General features: G+C 36.0%; 1 protein-coding gene across 1 annotated transcript in view; it reads left to right on the top strand.

Moving 5' to 3' along the window:
• Nucleotides 1-17,634, top strand: part of HECTD4 (HECT domain E3 ubiquitin protein ligase 4) — a 75,500-nt gene that overhangs the window by 29,858 nt on the left and 28,008 nt on the right. Inside the window, exons 18-44 of the mRNA XM_085314483.1 lie at nucleotides 455-608; nucleotides 916-1,016; nucleotides 1,752-1,950; nucleotides 3,067-3,213; nucleotides 4,378-4,482; nucleotides 5,253-5,416; nucleotides 5,805-6,038; nucleotides 6,267-6,459; nucleotides 6,610-6,714; nucleotides 6,808-6,896; nucleotides 7,481-7,656; nucleotides 8,131-8,266; nucleotides 8,411-8,552; nucleotides 8,664-8,830; nucleotides 9,418-9,564; nucleotides 9,876-10,060; nucleotides 10,472-10,625; nucleotides 10,968-11,248; nucleotides 11,571-11,760; nucleotides 12,778-12,859; nucleotides 13,540-13,742; nucleotides 13,921-14,056; nucleotides 14,731-14,913; nucleotides 15,189-15,359; nucleotides 15,724-15,893; nucleotides 16,320-16,435; nucleotides 17,310-17,413. Coding sequence (XP_085170609.1) covers nucleotides 455-608; nucleotides 916-1,016; nucleotides 1,752-1,950; nucleotides 3,067-3,213; nucleotides 4,378-4,482; nucleotides 5,253-5,416; nucleotides 5,805-6,038; nucleotides 6,267-6,459; nucleotides 6,610-6,714; nucleotides 6,808-6,896; nucleotides 7,481-7,656; nucleotides 8,131-8,266; nucleotides 8,411-8,552; nucleotides 8,664-8,830; nucleotides 9,418-9,564; nucleotides 9,876-10,060; nucleotides 10,472-10,625; nucleotides 10,968-11,248; nucleotides 11,571-11,760; nucleotides 12,778-12,859; nucleotides 13,540-13,742; nucleotides 13,921-14,056; nucleotides 14,731-14,913; nucleotides 15,189-15,359; nucleotides 15,724-15,893; nucleotides 16,320-16,435; nucleotides 17,310-17,413 — 4,234 coding nt within the window. The remainder of the gene's footprint in view (nucleotides 1-454; nucleotides 609-915; nucleotides 1,017-1,751; nucleotides 1,951-3,066; nucleotides 3,214-4,377; nucleotides 4,483-5,252; nucleotides 5,417-5,804; nucleotides 6,039-6,266; nucleotides 6,460-6,609; nucleotides 6,715-6,807; nucleotides 6,897-7,480; nucleotides 7,657-8,130; nucleotides 8,267-8,410; nucleotides 8,553-8,663; nucleotides 8,831-9,417; nucleotides 9,565-9,875; nucleotides 10,061-10,471; nucleotides 10,626-10,967; nucleotides 11,249-11,570; nucleotides 11,761-12,777; nucleotides 12,860-13,539; nucleotides 13,743-13,920; nucleotides 14,057-14,730; nucleotides 14,914-15,188; nucleotides 15,360-15,723; nucleotides 15,894-16,319; nucleotides 16,436-17,309; nucleotides 17,414-17,634) is intronic.

The following is a 17,634-nucleotide window of genomic DNA, read 5'->3' as shown; positions in this document are numbered from 1 at the left end:
GGGGGGGGATGAGTTTCATGCTCCGATACCGTTTTGTAGATGGAGATTCTTTTACATTACTTTATAAACTACTTGAGGTAAAAGCCTGGTATATGTACTGAACAAGTACAGTTCTGTGTATGGACTTTGATCTCAGGCCTATACTATCTCAGGAGCTTATATTTTTCTGAATAATTATTAATCTCGTGATTTACTGTATTTTAGTCTGTCATTGTTTAATAAGAACTGGCAGCAAAGGTTGAGATGCTAACACCTTTGAGAAACATTAATATTTTCCAGATAGTGGGTGTGTTTTGTTTTTTTTTTTAATGCGCTGGAATGTAAATATTCTCTGCTGAACTTTGAATTATTTACTTGCACAGTCTGTTGGAAGATTAAACAGTTGTCTTTAAAAAACAGTAATGATAATGTATGAAAATAGCTGTTACTGTATAAACCTTGAATTTTCTTGCAGATTAAAAGGCCTGGAACAAATTACAAAGGCTACTATGCTTGGTCATCTGCTTCCTGTACTGCTGACATCTCTGATGCATCCAAATCTACAGACTCTTACCATGGCTGATGCCTTGATGCCTCAGCTGGTGCAGCTGGTTCTTTATACAAGTCAGGTATGACCCTCAYGTGAGCAGTTGTATACGAAGGAAAAAGATGTTGCATGTGTTTTCTAAAATGCTGTAAAATTTGATCAGCTGTCTGCACTAAGTTATCCACAAATTGTGGTTGAAAAATTACTCAACAGCTTGTAACAGAAGCTGATACTAGCTGTTGTACCAAGTCAAATTTAATATGCAGCATTAAATAGATATTAATTCTCATTAACAACATACAATGTAATTGTTAATATGTTTAAATACTGAGATTCCTAAAATGAGTTACTGTTTGCATGTCTCTAACACTGTACATTTTGTGATACAGACTGCACTGTTGCTTAAAACTCAGTCTCCAGTTTTCTCAGAGCTGAGCAGTTCCCCCAGTGGTGCATCAGAACAGAAGGGCAAGCTGTTACCTGATGAGAGGTGATTTGCTTCATGTTTGTGTCTTCTCATGAGATAAAATATTCTGTGATGTTGGTTTGACTGTTTCTGTAGGATAAATCTTGAAGAGAGGCAAAGTTGTAATAGTCTGTAACGTTGTCTTAGGGATCCAAAAAAAAAAAGCATTTATAAAAGGTAATTGATCATCTTATAACAGTAAATTAGCTAAGGAAGACTTTCATGAGAAAATGCAACTTACTCTAGCAGGAAGAGATACACCTTTGAAACAGTATTGAAAAGGTATTAAATGGCTTAAGCTATAAAGGTAAATGTAGCAATTTTTAGTCCTGTGTTAAAATCCTTGGTCTCAACTTAAAGCTGTGTAGCTTCTGCTTAAAAACAGGTATGATAAGTTTTGTTTAATTTAGTTGAATTTTTGTATTTGCAATGTTGCAGAATTTGTAGAACTGGTGTGTAGTACCATTTACTTTTTCAYGTTGCTACTTGTTAACCGTAATTTGGTAATTGGAAAGCATAGGAGAGACTTCAGATTTTACATGTCAGATTGGCATGGTTATTTCTAATGCAGGGTAGTGCATGCTATGCAGGTTTTTCATATTTTTCAATATACTTATGCCTGAAATAAGGAGTTGATATTTTGTTGCTATGTATCAGTACTGAGAGGTGGTTTTTTAAGTATCTTATGTTTTGATGTTTGAATATATAGTATAAATCTAAATGTTGAATTTCAGGACTCATTTTTCACTATTGTTTCAGAATGCTGGAAGAGAAAGAAGAACCAGGTTTTCTTACGGGTTTGAAGATCCCTGCTCCCTGGGCTGCTGGGAAGACTGTAGAAACAGTTCATCCTGTCAGGGATAACTATAAATTTAAAGAGACTGTTCATATTCCAGGAGCCCGTTGTTTATATCTTAGATTTGACAACAGATGTTCTTCACAATATGATTATGATAAGGTAAGCAATGACCAATATATAAAATGTTTTCCTTTCTTTCTTTCTTTGCTTCTTTCCTTCTTGTACATTTCTGTCAGGAGCACTTCTCATTTTATCTTTGCTGCCCCTTGTCTTTCATGGCTCCTTACTCTCAGTGCTGAACRTGATATCGGAGGTTTTTATTGATAACAGCTTATTGTACATGGCAATGCCATAGTCTAGTTATCTAGTGTGGGGTATGTGTGTATGTTTATATAAATATAAATATATATATATATATATATAAATATATATGTGTGTGTGTGTGTGTGTGTACACACACACACACACACATACACACACACACACACACACACACATATATATCTGGTCTTCTAGTATGTTGTTTCAAAACATAAGCTCTATTGATTCTGTCACTGTTTATAAGTTAAAAGGACTTTTTGTTAGTAGTTACACTTCTTAATTAGGAAAAGTTTCCTCCAAATATGTGAGGAAGTAGTGGTGGCTATGATATAGGAGAAATGTAGTGTCCTCCGGAGTATTTTTGCTCATTAACTCCTACCAGTTCTTCCAGGTTTTTACAACCATTTCATGATGGCACATACTGCCTTTCTTTAATCAGCGAGCTACTTGTGCTGCTTACTAATTGTTGCTACATGTTCTCTAACATAGAACAAGTCCTCTGATATTACCTCTCCTTAGATTTGCTTATAAATAAATGCATAAATATTTATGTCACCAGTTACTAGTTAAACTCTTACAGAAAATTTTGGGCCTTGTTGTGTTCCCACTGAAGTCATTGGCAAAACATTAACTTCAAAGGGAGCAGGATGAACACCTTTGTTGGAGAGGCAGTATGTTTTAATGAGCTTAGCATGAGAACTGGAAGTTAGAATTTCTCCTGATTTCTACTTCCAGTTCTGCTGTTGAATTATGTGACCTTGGGCAAAGGACTTCAACTCCCTCTCTGCCTCAGTTTCCCCATCTGTAAAATGGGGATAATAATACTTGCCTACTCACCTCACAGGGCTGTTGTGAGGACTTTTTAATGTTAATAAAGCGCTTTGAAAATATGAAGCGCGGTGTAAGTGCTAAGTATTATTATTATTATTAGATTTTCTTGTTTTTCTCTTACAGTCTAACAGTGTATTTTATGTTTTGAAGTTGGTGATCTATGCTGGTCCTAACACAAACAGTAGGAAGGTTGCTGAGTATGGAGGCAATACACTGGGATATGGCAGCCGTAGTGTCTTAGGAACTGGTTGGCCGAAAGACTTAGTAAAGGTACAGTATTATAATCCAAAAATATTTCATGTAAAAAAGATTCTTTTGGAAACCGTGCAGAGACCATTTTAACCCTAAATGAAGGTCAAGCCTTTAAGTATATGCTTATCATTGATGAGATCACCTCTTAAGTAGGCTGTTATGTCCTTGGGGAATAATATTAAATTTATCTGTATATTATTCCTGTTATTACTCTTTTTGAGATTATATTGGGTTTTTATGTCTAATTGGAATTCATTCATTATTAGTGTGTTCCAGTCCAGGAGTCTCTAATATTCTCATAAGTATGTATGAGAATTTGTAGGAGTTCTTATTGAATCTGAGGCTGTACATATTTTCTTAAGGGCCATAGGATTTATTTATTTATTTATTTATTTATTTATTTTTAAAGGTAGCCCGCAGATATAACAAGTAGTAGATATAGCAACTTTCCACGTATTTGTATACCGTTAGATATGCTTTTGGCAGTAAGGCTAAGATATAGAAGTCTCTCAAACTTTGTTCAATATATTCCCTTGGATTTTATGTAAGGCCATTTTTCTTATGTATTTGTGGTGCTACGTCATCCTACGCTAAAACTTGGCTAATATTCATAACAAGAACAAAAAAAACTTCAAAGGGGAGAACAAGAAGTAATGAACTGGAAAGCAATTTCATTCAAATACACCAGTGTTCAAAATTAATGGAATTTCAACAGTTTTAAGAAATAGATTTTTATATTGTTTTGTTAGCAGCATCTTTTATTAACATTAACGTTTTCCTCTCCTTGAAGAACTTGTCTGTCTTCTCACCTTCAGGAAAAGAACTGTTGATCATTGCTTGTATTTACAGAAGAATAAGGAAAGCTTTCTGATGAAAATTCATGCCAAGTAACAGATTGACTTCATAAATTCTGATTTTTGTTGTAGAACTACATTTTTATTTTACTATAATTAGCCAGCAGCAAAGTTAAAATCAAACCGTCCACTAAAAGATACACTCACAAAAAGGGAAGGATCTTTAATCAGTATGTGTAATTGGAGATAAAAACTATTAACAGTTGTTTAAATAAATCCATAAAATAAAATCACTTTTCATAAAAGTTTGTTTTTTTTGCCTCAGTTCTTAAATGTATCTCTTTATTTATATATATTTTTTCCCTCCCTCCTCCTCTGAAATTTTAAGGTGGAAGGAGATACAGTCACCTTCTCCTTTGAAATGCGGAGTGGCCGTGAGCACAACACTCCAGACAAAGCTATGTGGGGCTTTGCTTGCACTGTTCGAGCACAGGTACTCTAATGTGACAGATTCCATGGCATAGGTTCAGCTTAAACTTATTTTCTCTTTTACATACATTTCTATTTGATATAAGGTACATCAAAGTTGAAGTTCATTTTTTGAAATTTAAAGCAGTAATAACTTACTTGTTTTGACCATGTAACAAAATGTTTCTTCGCAATGTAAAGGGCTTAGATTTTAAACATATTGCTTCCTTATCTAAAGATGCCCTGTGGCACACACTATAGCATGCCTAAGGTTTTATGAAGATAAATATTACCAAGTATGTCTTATCTATCTCTTGTTGTTGGCACTAGACTTGGATGAGGTCTAATAGCTGTTGCTGCCGGTAGATGAGGAGCTCTTTGAAGAGATTGCGTACCTTGTAACAACCTGGGAATCAGAGTTAATGAGGAAATAATGGTTCCAGTCTGTAGAGAATAGTGGGGGGAGCTGGGATCAGACAAAAAAACTTGAATCCCACTGCCTGGAAGCTAAGACTGGGTCTGCCGGACAACAGATCTGCAGGCTGAGGATTGACTGAACCAAAGATAGTTTTGCATTGGAGGAGGGGGAATGGAGGGGCGGGATTTTTTCTGTTCAGGGGAGTAGTGTTCAAATCCCTTCCTTCCTGTCTTGACTTGTTCTTCTGTATTGCCTTTAATTGTTAAAGCATTTTTTCAGTATCCCTCTGTGTAAGATATATGTCTTATTTCAAAATAGATGAGAGAATGACTTCCTTCTTGGTTGATTGGTGCAACTTATCACTATTCCTACTACAGGAGTCTTCAGAAGATGTGTCAGGAGGCTTACCGTTCTTAGTTGACCTGGCACTTGGCCTTTCTGTATTAGCTTGTTCTATGCTACGAATATTGTATAATGGACCAGAAATTACCAAAGATGAAGAAACCTGTCAAGAGCTCTTAAGATCTAAATTATTACAAAGGTAAATAAATAATAATAAAAAATTCTTATATCTGAATTCCTATGGGGTTCTTGAGAGAGGATGGCTTTTACAGTTGTGCTCAAGTCCCATGTTTTACGGATGATTGCTTTCATAACTTCTGCGCAGAGTTTGTTCAATGGCTTTGTCATGCCTAAAGGTAAAGAAATAATCTAGAGAACAGAGATTCTGTTTTCTAGAACTAAGTAAATAGAGAAGGGTTGGACCATATATAGTACAAGTTACAATTGCTGTACTCCAAAATAAGGCTATGTCAAGTCCTTTGTAGTAGTATATTGTTGACTAATGCATCTTTTGGAGTGTGAGAGGTGAGGTTTTAGAAAAGAACCCAAAATCCTTTTCAGCTGTTTTTATGTATTTGTTTTTTCAGATGCCAGTGGCAGGTGGAGGCTAATGGTGTAATATCTCCAGCCCTTACACCAAGTCCTTCTCCTTTGCCTCTTACTATTGATGAAGATCGCGAATTTACATATCCTTCTGATGTTCTAGTGCCTCCTGTTGGACACTATTTTGATCTGCCTAGGATTAGGCTGCCTCCAGGAATCATGATAAAACTCAGGGAAATTTCAGGTCGTGCTCGGCCTCAATTTAGACCTAGTATAAAGTAAGTAATCGTTGTTTCGAACTATTTTGTTTCAGAAGTTTAGTGCCAAAGTAAGTGAATTAAAAAGGCAATGCTAAGAATGTAGGATGCCTGTCAGCTTGATGGTAGGCATTTAATATTCCCTAAATACTTGGTTTTGAATGCAAAATTTGGAGAGTTGTAAATATGAATTGTCAAAGTGTGCCAGTTACTCTTGCCTAATCAATTTGGCTTTACCTGTAACCCTAGGGAAGTGATTCAGCCAGAAGTAATGGAGGAGATGGTAGTTTCATGTGTGATTAAGCATTTGAATTTGGTTGATGCACTCCAGTCCCTGATAAATTTCCAGTATCAGGAAGAACATGCGGAGGAATATGATTTACTTTGTAAAATTATGGGAGAGACTTTTAAGAAGCTAAATGCCATGGAGAGACAATTACAGGTAAAAAGAAAAATACACAACTTTTTCTTTTGTTGAGAATAAAGGTTTATTAATAGCATTTCAGAAACAGAAATACAAATTGTACTGGAATTTTTTTCTCTTTATTTCCTTGTTAAGATGAGCAAATGCAGTGTTATTTTTATCTCTTAGAGTGTAGCTGAGCTGGAACAGAAATGGCAGAATGAGGTAGATGATGCCATGCATGGGAAGCTGGAGAACAACGTTCCATTCTTTTATGATTATCATTTCAGTGAGGTGAGCATTGTTGCTGTGATGTGTATTTATACTTCCAGCTGCTCTCTTAAAACATGTTCATCCTTTTTTTTTTTTTTTTTTTTTTTTGATTAGAGCAAGATGAAAGAACTGGAACTTCTGTGTTCAATGAAAGAAGTTTCTTTTGATGGAAGTGATCTTGAGAATGTAGTCCTGGCATTAAGGTTAGTAGTTGGATGTGGAGTGTACCATTAAAGCAAAGTACTTAAAGGTGGGCAACTTTAAGCAGCCGTGGAATTTCAGTGAGTTTTGTAAGTTTATTTTCAGGGTTGAAGTTGCATACATATGTAAAGACTAACAGAAATAAGCACTTAAATGTCATATTGTAACTGCCACACTTAGTCATGTGAAACAGAAACTGATAGTAGAAGTTTTGAAAATGTTTTATATTCTAATTTCTTTAAAAGGCTGGTAGTTATATAGAAAGAAAACAACCTTTGGGAATAGGGAAGTTCAGATAATCTTCTAATTGGAGGTGGAAGTACCATAATTTTTCCCATCTGCCTCACAGTATCTGATTAAGCATTTTTTCTAATGTATTAATTTTATTACTTTATTACTTATTTAACAAATGACTAAACTATTTCACTTTTTTTCTATTTGCTACTTTGTTGGCCTAAAGAATAGTTGGAAGCTATAAGGGACATACCTTTTTTACAATAACTTTTCTCACAATAAGACCCGATTTCAGTAGGCTTTAAAATATAACTGAATTTGCTGCTTTTGTTTTTCTCTTTTGTGATTTCAGGGAGAAGTTTTTTCAAGAAGTGAATTCACTAATACAGAAGTCCTCTCATCCCCTAGCTAAAACAAAAGCATTAGTTAAGAGTTTGATGAATAGAGCAGAGCTATTATTACATGTCACTATTGCAGCACAATCTGGTATCACAAGAAGTATATCTGGTACCCCTACAGAGACTCCAGGTATGAGTAAACAATATATATCATTGTTAATATTGTACACTTATTTCTAAGATATATTTAATCTATTCTAAATTACTCTTCTTTCAGTTAAAATTAAGAAGTAATTTGGTTAATTTACTTTTTCAAATCAAATTAATTCCTTTACAGTGAATGAAATAGAGCCTTTGTTTTCTAATCATCATATTGATGGTAAATTAAGCTTTTGGTCATAACGTACGGAATTTAAATCTTCTGAATTACTGAAATAAAACATGTAACCTAGTCAAAAAGAAGTTAACTTGAAATAATACCTGAAAACATATGACAAAAAAACAGGAAAGGCCTCTGAACTGAGCTGCAGGTTCTTGCTTAGAATACCTTTCCCCCGTTCTGCCTTAAGAGTTTTTACTGGAATGTGCATGCTAATTTTAAAACAGTTTGTAAATAACCTCCTAGACTAGGAGTGACATGCTTTCTTATTCTATAATATTGCAGCTTGTAAATCAGCATCTGAAACAAAAGTGATATCTCATGCAGTACGCCAGCCGGTCTTTCTTCGCAGTATGTCGGCACCATCTGACTTAGAAATGATCGGTAACGAAGATCTTGAGTTTGCTAGGTCAAGTCAAAGGTATACAAGGGTTTATGCCACTTAGCTGCTTTACAATAGCATGACAAATATTTTTAAAATCATCGTAAACTTCGCAAATGTAGCACATCATTTTCATTGGATCAACTTACAGCTAGCATATCTAATTATCCTATATTCTCATAGGCGACGCCATGTTACCAGCCATAGAAGCAGCTCTTTCACTCTTCTTCAGTCATTGACCATTGAGGATAGCAAAGATAAACCCACATACAGTGTCTTATTGGGCCAACTGTTTGCTTTCATTGGAACAAATCCTGACCAAGCGGTATGTCATTCTAAATAGGCTAAACTGTTATATTTTCAAATCTAAATGTTTACACTGAATGGAGGTGTGTCTTGTTTGTCTCATTAACAAAAAGACAAAAATATCTCATAGGTATCCAGCAGCAGTTTTCTGCTAGCTGCTCAGACACGGTGGCGTCGTGGGAATACAAGGAAGCAAGCGCTAGTGCATATGAGAGAGTTGCTGACTGCAGCTGTTCGGGTTGGTGGCGTTACGCATCTTGTAGGCCCAGTGACCATGGTACTTCAAGGAGGACCAAGGTTTGTTTGCTTCTCTAAAAATAATTAAATATTCAGGTCTTTGTACAAGATAGTAAATTCATCATACCAAGGCAAGCTGTAAGAAGTGACTAACTGTCAGGGCTTAAATTCTCAGAAGTGTACAGAGAACAACAAACTTTCTTGGCCACTGCAAAAGGTAAAAGGCTGGAACTTTTAAATATATATATATATTTTGAAATTAGATGAATTTTCCTTTCATATTGGCGTGATTCATCCACAAGTATGTATTTAGAGTATGTTATTATCTTGATTAATATTACATTCATGTTTATTAAATGTTAGTATTGGATTAGCTGATCCTGATACTATCATCTAAATTTGATAGCTGTTTTGTAAGAATTTTGGTTTTTGTCAAATTTCACTGTTACTTGAACTAAAACCACAATAGTATCTTATTTGCCTATATTTTATATGAAAACATCAAACAAAAACTTGTGATTTTTGCCTCTAAATCTTCCATGAATTATGTTTTAATATGTTTGGGGGTTTTTTGAGGCTGTATTTGGAAGTTTCTTCATTTCATTTAACCTAGAAAACCATGATTTCAAATGTCTGACTACCAACAGAATTGAAGAGCTCACATGTGGTGGGATGGTGGAACAAGTCCAGGAAGCTTTTGGAGAGACTATGACGTCTGTGGTCTCACTGTGTGCTCGCTACCCAATTGCTTGTGCAAATAGCATTGGCCTCTTATGCACTATACCTTACACAAGGTATGAACATATTCCTTTCAGAAAGGGAAAGAAATAAACCGCAGTTGTCCTTGCTAGGTTTTACCTTAAGGGAAGAAGCATTATAGAATATAAATGTACTCCTTTTTTTGATGATAAGTATCTGAGAACATCCTGCTTAAATTTTCTCCGAGTACAGAATTTGATGTGAAGAGGGCAATGGAGAGACAAAACTGTCTAGTTTTGCAAAGTAAAATAACTGCTGAGTTAACTGCAAACATTGGGTAGTCTGTGTTTGCAGGTAGTGACTGAAAACTTACTTTGGTAAAACTTGAATTTCTCCTCTCACATAGGAGCGAAGAGAAGTGTTTGGTACGCAGTGGCCTGGTACAGCTTATGGACCGGCTCTGCAGTTTAAGCAGCCAGACAGAATCTGGTTCAAATGAAAAACAGACTAAGAAACAGAAGGTGGCCACCATGGCTTGGGCTGCCTTCCAGGTGCTAGCCAATCGGTGTGTTGAATGGGAGAAGGAAGAAGGTAGGAATACTGCCAAATGTATTTCTGTTGTGTGCTCTGAAATTGTGCAGATACATGAAAAGTGGAAAATGTTTCTAAAATAGGGCATTCACTCACCACTGACTTCAGTAATGTTTGAGTTCTTAAAACTTAAAAGTGGATATAAAAATGGGAGGGAGTCTTTAATTAGCTTTTTTCCCTCCTCGTCCTCTCTAGTTTTGAGAATTATTTAAATAGAGAGAGACTTAGTATTAAGAAAATAAAAGTTGAATGAAGCAGTTCTGAAACAGCTATTACGCTGTTTTATGTAAAAAAAATACACAATAGCAAAATAAAAATTTTTATTGTTTTCTGTTTGCGGGAAGGAGGTAGATGTGTGCATTCATTTGTTTGTGTGATTTACAATTGTGTAATCTTGCATTATCTTTAAAGGTGGTTCAACAGAAGCAGTTCACTCTGGTCTGGCTCGTCAGGTTTCCAGCCTACTTACTAATCACCTTGCACGGGCAACGGAGTGTTGTGGTAATCAAGCTGCAGGAAACGATGCGCTTCAAGATGTTCTCAGTCTTCTCAATGACCTGTCAAGGTACTAGGCTTTTCTCTCTGGAGTATTTTTTTTTCTATGTATGAAAGCAGTTCTTTTGGATTTTTTTTTCTGTTCACATTAGTGAAGATAAATACTTTCAAAACGTGGCTGTAAACTGACGCTTATTCGTTCTTTGTGTTTGGTCTCTGTGCTATCCAGTATTACTTAAGAAATGTTGCAGATAAGGTCTCGTTAGAGATAGAATAGTCTTTTTGATCTTGTAAATAACCAATTTTTGTTTGTTTTTAATTTCAAGAGCATTATCAAACATTCCTTTTTTTTTTTTTTTTTTTTTTTTTTTTAATCATAGGTTTTTTTTTTTTTTTTTTTTTCCCTTTCCAGGAGTCACATAGGTAAAGCAATCCTGAGCCAGCCAGCCTGTGTGTCCAAACTGCTGTCACTTCTCTTGGATCAACGTCCTTCTCCAAAGCTGGTCCTTATAATCCTCCAGTTGTGTCGTGCTGCACTTCCTCTCATGAGTGTTGAAGACTGTGGAAATGTGGAACTGCCTCCCTGGAGTTACTCTGTACCCTCTCTGAACAGTGAACAAGATGATCCCAGTGACCCAGCCTCCAAGATTGCATCTCTGCTGTTAGCAAAGCTTGCAGATTATGTGGTACCAGGTACTGGCATCCTTCTGTGTCATACAATTCAAGAAATTTTGTGTTGACAGAAGGCTTGAGTAGAAGAACTGTGTAGAAGATCTCAGCATTCAAAGGTTTTATTTTTGTGACCTTCTGTCTGCCTCTTAATGCAACATTTTTCTGAGTAAGATGTGTATCACAGTGATGTTTTAATATATCAGAGGATGTGGGTTTTTATTGTTGCTTTGGGGGGCTATTTTTGTTTGTAGTTACACCTAAGGTCAAGAAAGATCATTTAGTGGAGCAGATTTCAAAACAAATGCTTGCTTCACGCTTTTATTTTCCCCCTTTCTGTGTCAAGGATGCCAGACGGTTCTTTCTCCAACTGCTTCTGAACCAGATACTGCTTTGGCAAAAGCCAGCCCTAAAAATTCCATAAAAGGGGATAAAGATCCTGGAGAGGAAAGCGAGGCAGTGGATGGTAAACTTTCTATTTTTATTCATAAACGGGAAGACCAGTCATCCCATGAAGTCCTTCAGCCATTACTGAGGTAATCTTAACTCAGTGGATTAGAATTGACAATGAATTCAGGCATTTACATTTCTGTTCATTTTTTAGTGCTACAGATGTAGAAGGCACATCGTAGGCGTAATAAGAAAGAAGGCAAAATGTCTTCCCAATCCTGTTATATTTACTGACAAATAATAAGATTATGCAAAAGTAGGCTATAGGGCTGATGCTCAGCATACAGTTACCTGGATAAAAATGCATACCACTGCTGAATTTGTGGTGAAGCAGTAACAGAAATAATCTAAATCACAATATTCCCTTTAACTTGTCCCTTTTATGGAAGATGATTTAGCAATGATGAGAGCAACAAGCTGAAAAAGAGCAGAGCATACAGATGTATGAAGGAGGAGGGGAGTGTGATGAAGTTAATAGGAGTCTATCTTGACATGTTTTCTCTCTTTGTTCTTTTTACAAGCCCTGCAAAGTGCTAGCCAAGGATCATAGAAACCTATTAATCTGCAAAAAACGATCATGTAAAAATTAGCTACTTCAAATGGTGCTCAATCAGAAAAATTTAAGTATCTTGTTATAATATTAGATATTATGTGGGACTATCAAAAATGGCTTTGAAAGCTTTGCTTTTGATAACATATTTTGGATACTGAGCACATACTGCTCAGAGTCAGTTTTGAACCAGTGCCTTAAAATGATACTGAAAGGTTCAATTGTTGGGTGTTTCTAGGTGAAAGCTTAACTCAAAGCCCATAGGCATTTGTGTTCAGTAAAAATCAGTTTCATGATGTTTCTTTTTGGGGAGAGGAGGGAGGACATGCAAATAAATACATTCAGTAGTCTTCCTCATATTCCTTTTGCAAATTACTGTACAAGTTAGGTAAATTTTTAACTATGGAATATTTCTGTTACTGTTAAGCAACTCATCTGCATGGGTTTCTTTGAAATCATTTAAAAATACATGTAATATATTAATGGGCTGTATAGCTCAGAATTTTCTTTTTTTCCACAAAGAAAATAATGCATTTTATTTTCACACTTGTAGTAGCTCAGAAGGTCGCCCATTCCGACTAGGAACTGGGGCAAACATGGAGAAAGTGGTGAAAATGGATCGAGACATGACTAAAGTAAGAAATGGAATAAATAGGAAATTATTCAACACCTTTAAAAATTGTTAGCCAGTCAGAATTTTTAGTTTTAATTGATATTAAATCCTCTTTATTAAATATTGGTTTTTATTTTGTTTTAGTTTGTGAAACTGTTTAAAAACATGACATATATGTTAGCATAACAAAACTATTGATGTAAATAGTGACAAATATTGAAAAAAATTCAGCTGGTGCATTCTCCAACCATTGTAGGTCGCATTTAAGGACCTATAATACTCACTTTCTGTAAGTGTTTAATGCAGTTCATAGTATGAATTTTAAAGTGTGTATTTACATCCAAATTTTCTTTTTTATTTTAAGACATTTTCTCAAGTATTCATACCAGAAATACTTATGTGTGGGGTTTGGGGTTTTTTCTCTTCTTTTTCTTTCTTTTAATCAAAGAAGAGAAACTATACGATTAATGTAAGAATGGAATATCTAAAAACAGTGAATCCACACTGATCTCTGATATCTTTGTAGATGAGAARAAACAGAATGTATGTCTCATGAGTGTAGCTGATACATAAACAAGAGAGAGTTTTGATCTGTTCATGATATTTTGGCATATACAGAGGGAAGAACATTATCTCTATTTGGCCACACTGTAAGATGCATTTAATGTTAATATTTCTCTTATGTGACAATTTCATTTTCAGAGTGGCTGCTGTGAAGTTATTACAGAGGAAGCTGCTGCAGCTCTCCGGAAGGCGACTAAGTGGGCACAGTCTGGTCTAATTGTTAGTGTTGGACCACCCATAGAAACTGTCAATCCAGAAACCACTAGCGGGCTGTCCACTGGAGACAAAAAGAAGACTGCACAAACCTCTATTTGCAGGGAGAGGAATTCTGAGCTTGCCAGGTCGGTGACTTTGATTCTGTAGATTCTACTTTTCCATGTATCATTATTTGTAACACTCTAGAAAATAATCTGGAGGTTCTTAAACTTCCCTTTTTTGTGTGTTGCTACTAACAGCTGAAGCATCTGTCTTTCTCTTGTTTTGAAATTAATGGGAAAATGGTTTTCTTCTCCTGTATAGGACGGATCCTGTGAGACCATTTATCAGTGGTCATGTTGCAAACAGCATGGCAGCAGAGGTGATTGCTTTGTTACATAGCTTGCTGATGGCGCCAGAATCAAATGCAGCTCAGATATGGACGACGACTGCTGAAAAGGTAAGCAAACAGAGGATTAGGTATGAAATTGTACAATAAGCATGTACTCTATAATTTAAAGAACTGAATTAGTAGCAGTCTCCTGAGATAGTCCTTTCTACTTTACTACTTGTAATTCTTCAATCAAGGGTATGTAACTGCATAGCAGCAGCCCTTTCTAATAGTCAGTATTTACTTGAGATCTTGGGATGGGTTAAATAACAAAAGAAATTCCAGCAATAAAGAATAAGCTGTCATTTTTCAGCACAAATGTAACTTGTCATTCTTCTCAATAATTAATAATGCTGTTTATTTAGGTAGCTATTCTCCCTTTGCCATTCCTTTTGCTATGACCTCTGAAGGTCTAAAATACTGATTGGAAAGTGTAGCGCTTTGCTGTTATGTTCCTTTGAATCCTGTAGCATATAATCTGCTGCTTAGGGTAAGTCTTTGAGAGAAGACTTTTCTGAAGATTGAACATATATCTCTGTGATTCTTAGAGTTATTAGGGAATGGAGCTGGCTTTGATGATATTCGCACTTCAGAGGACTCAGAATATGATGAGTTATGTAATTTTCTTCAAGAGCAAAAATAACTCTTCAGAGATTGTGTGTGGGCTGGAGGCTTGGGGTGTTGGGTTTTGTTTGATTTGTGCTTTGAAGTCATTATCTGGTATTTTTACTTTCTCCCTTCAGGTTCTGTCTCGGGCTCTGATGTACATTCCACAACTTGGGAAATATGCAGAGAGTATTTTGGAGAATGGGAGCAGCAGTGGAAGGAAACTTGCTAAACTTCAAAGAATCGCTCGACAGGCAGTAGCTGCCCTTTGTGCTCTGGGTGGCTTTAAAGAGACAATTAAAATAGGTTCTGAAGTTCAGGTAATTCACCATCCTTTACATTTTATACCTTAAATGAGAATTGATGCTTTTGACCATTGTATTGCACGCATTAGCATACCTGTGAAGCAGTGTTGCTGACTGCCTGCAATTGTGAAGCAGTGTCACAAATATTTGTGGAGACTGCTATTGCATATTATTTCTGAGTTTGCTAAAATACCCAAATGTAACTTTGTGTTGAGTTGGTGCACAGTGTTAAACACTCAGTTTCTTATTTGTGAAGCTCTAAAGCTTACGCAGACCTTCTTTGGTTGTAGGTTTTAGGTAGAGGAATAGCAGGAAGCATTGGAATGGTGGCATCTATTAATGAACAAGAAGGTATAGCAACGGTCAAATTTCCACCTACCAGTGTAGACGGTAGAAAGACCTCACAAGCATCAGACACGTTAACTATTCCATTATCTAGGCTCTGTGTTCCAAGATCTGAGGTACGGTAGTTTTAAGAATCCAATATTAAGTATAATATGATTTTATTTTTTTTGGTCACAGTATACTGGCAATTAATCTGCAACCTTTAAAAGGCCTGTTTCATCTTTGATTAAAGATGACTTATTGTTTTAAACAACTCTTAACAATACCTGTGTTTAAGTTCTCATCCAAGTAACGTGAATATTCATCTTTCAGTGCTTAAAGATGTTCCATTGCATACTGTGGTGTGTTTTCTTTTTTGGCTTGTGTTTGCTGTTTTTGTAATAGTACAAAATGAGAATTAACTCCAGGTAATAAAACACCCTCATTTCTTAGAAACTAACTACTTGAATTTAACTTTTTACCGTGCCCCCCCACCATCAGGCATTGCCTCTTCATAAACTGTCCATTACTGAGAAGGTAGTACAGGCAGTCCAGTCCATGTTGCTTCCTCAGGAGGGAAGTCTATCTATTCACACCTCACTTCCTGCAACAGGAGATGGCTCAACTCCAGTAATGGCAGTGGTCCGGCTTCTTGCTGAAATAAGAACTAGGTGAGTTGTTGTTTTTTGTGCAACACTTCAGTCTGTTGTGATGTTGTACAAAACATGTTTAAGAAAACTGCATGCCTTTTTGTTTTTGTCTTCTGTCAATATTGGCTTATGACAGGAGGGGACAATGTAAAAATTCTCTTTGCTTCTTTAAGCTTAGTGTCTGCATGTTGTTAAAAGAGCACCAGAAGTCAGATGTGTCCTGTAAAACTGGCAATACATTGAGCAAATGCTTCATATGAGCAAATACTATGAAGCAGGGGAAAGGTGTTGTGGAAGTTCCAATGGATAGCTGAGCAACTAAACAAAGAAATATATCAGTTGACATTCTTCCTTTTAAAAATAGTCTTGAATTCAGTACATGTGAAGATAACTTTGAATTCAGCATACACTTTTGTAATGCTTTAAATAAATTATTTTTACATTAAGAGCATGCCTGGTGATGGCTCAGCTATTAGAAGACAGCTCGTTCTGTGAAGAATTTATTCAACAGTGTCCAGCTGCTGTAGAAGTTCTTAATTTGGTAGCACAGGAGTGCAGCCCTGGTAGGTATTCAACACATCCTTGCAGCTTCACGGTCATATTCAGTGTAGAGACGGAGCAGCTTTTAATACCATTTCAATGTTTTGTCCTTCAGCTAGTTCAAGTTTATGATAGCTGGCACAATACAGCATGTGTTGGCATAGTTGCAGCTATTAATGTAAGAGTAGCTAATAATCAGACTAAATCATTTAAAAATTAGGTATAAGAGTTAGACTAGAAGATAACTATGCTATTATCACAGAAAACAGGACTAACTGTCTGGTGCTATGCTTCCAAAATCTCTTCGTTGGTCTTGCTTCTAGTGTAACCTGCTCTGTATTCCTTGATATAATCATATGTTTTCTATTTATGATCTTTTTGCTGTTTTTTACAATGTTGTCATATATTCCTTGTTCAGCTCTTGACTTCCTTCCCTCTTGTTTAAGGATAAGCAGTGGGCCCAGCAGAAGTCTTAGTTCAAGGGCAAGTTTAGGAACATGTCAGAGCCTCTCAGTGGAGGAAAATGACTGAAGCGAAGGATGTTAGGGTAGGAATGAAATGGATTTCAGTTTGATCTGCAGTGTGGAAGGGAACATACACTTTTTTTGTCAGTAGGTGTACATTCTCTTGACTTTCTGCTTTTGCTGGGTCATAAGCCTGCTGACTGAATGAACTTTATATGCTTTTCAGTTAACATGACCAAATATAAATTAAACACGAGGAAAGCTATTACTTGATTCTGTTTATTAGGCAAATGAGATATTTGATTAGTTATTTTAAAATGTTCTTGTCATTTTCTTTCTATAATATGATTATTATTTTTAAAAATGAAGTATTGGACTCTTAAGTAATTGATTTTCTTGGAACCTCATGACTTGGTTGGGTTTGTTGTTACAGGGGAGAGGCTCCTTGTTGTCGAAATGCAGTGTGAAAGATTACGAATGCTATATCGTGACTGTGCTCGCCCTCCTCCTCCTCCACTCCAAGCAGACAGAAGACAGGTTAGCACAGAAATGGTGCTGAGTCTCCCCACATATCACAAATGAAGCCAGCTATTGAATGCTGAGGGTCTGCCTGTGGTTTGGGAGTTAGATGGTTGTTTTTTATTTTTAAATTTCATGTAATGGGATGTGATTTGTTCTGATTGCAGTTATGGAAACTACATGTGCTGTGTGCATATACATGAAGTATGCATTTCATAAAAGAATGTCATTGGATTTGA

This window comes from Rhea americana, unplaced genomic scaffold (assembly GCF_003343005.1).
Source record: "Rhea americana isolate MKP2758 unplaced genomic scaffold, rheAme1 scaffold_405, whole genome shotgun sequence".
In the NCBI taxonomy this organism is placed as follows: Eukaryota; Metazoa; Chordata; class Aves; order Rheiformes; family Rheidae; genus Rhea; species Rhea americana.
This window is presented reverse-complemented; position numbering and strand designations above follow the sequence as displayed.